Raw genomic sequence first — 390 nt, 5'->3', positions numbered from 1 at the left:
CCGTGGTGCCCGCCCAGTACATCTGTGCGCCCGACAGCAAGCACCCGTCCCTGGCGGCCCCCGCGCAGCTGCTGCTGGAGCGGTTCCTGCAGCACCACAGCCACCGCTTCTTCCCACTGTCCCTGCGGAACCACGGCCACCCCGTGCTGCTGGTCGACTGCTACCTGAACCTGGGGTCCCAGGTAACTCGGTGCCTGCTGCCCGTCCACCCGGGAGCTGCCTCCGGGGGAGGCGCCAGGACCGAGGGCTCGGGATGCACTCAGCGCCTGCGTCTCGGTGCTCCCCCCGCTTCACAGCTGGTGAAACAGGCTGCGAGGGTTTTCCTTTTTTCATGACCAAGTAAGAGGTTATCTTATTAGAGTCAGGCGTGTCCTGTCCCTCTCGGCAGCC

At 65.9% G+C, this 390-nt stretch overlaps 1 protein-coding gene across 1 annotated transcript in view; it reads left to right on the top strand.

Annotated features, from left to right (window-relative positions):
- The window catches only part of GREB1 (growth regulation by estrogen in breast cancer 1), a 53,552-nt gene that overhangs the window by 49,990 nt on the left and 3,172 nt on the right, over nucleotides 1-390 (top strand). Inside the window, exon 29 of the mRNA XM_014540529.1 lies at nucleotides 1-182. Coding sequence (XP_014396015.1) covers nucleotides 1-182 — 182 coding nt within the window. The remainder of the gene's footprint in view (nucleotides 183-390) is intronic.

The sequence above is a fragment of the Myotis brandtii genome, unplaced genomic scaffold (genome assembly GCF_000412655.1).
Source record: "Myotis brandtii unplaced genomic scaffold, ASM41265v1 scaffold247, whole genome shotgun sequence".
Classification (NCBI taxonomy): domain Eukaryota; kingdom Metazoa; phylum Chordata; class Mammalia; order Chiroptera; family Vespertilionidae; genus Myotis; species Myotis brandtii.
This window is presented reverse-complemented; position numbering and strand designations above follow the sequence as displayed.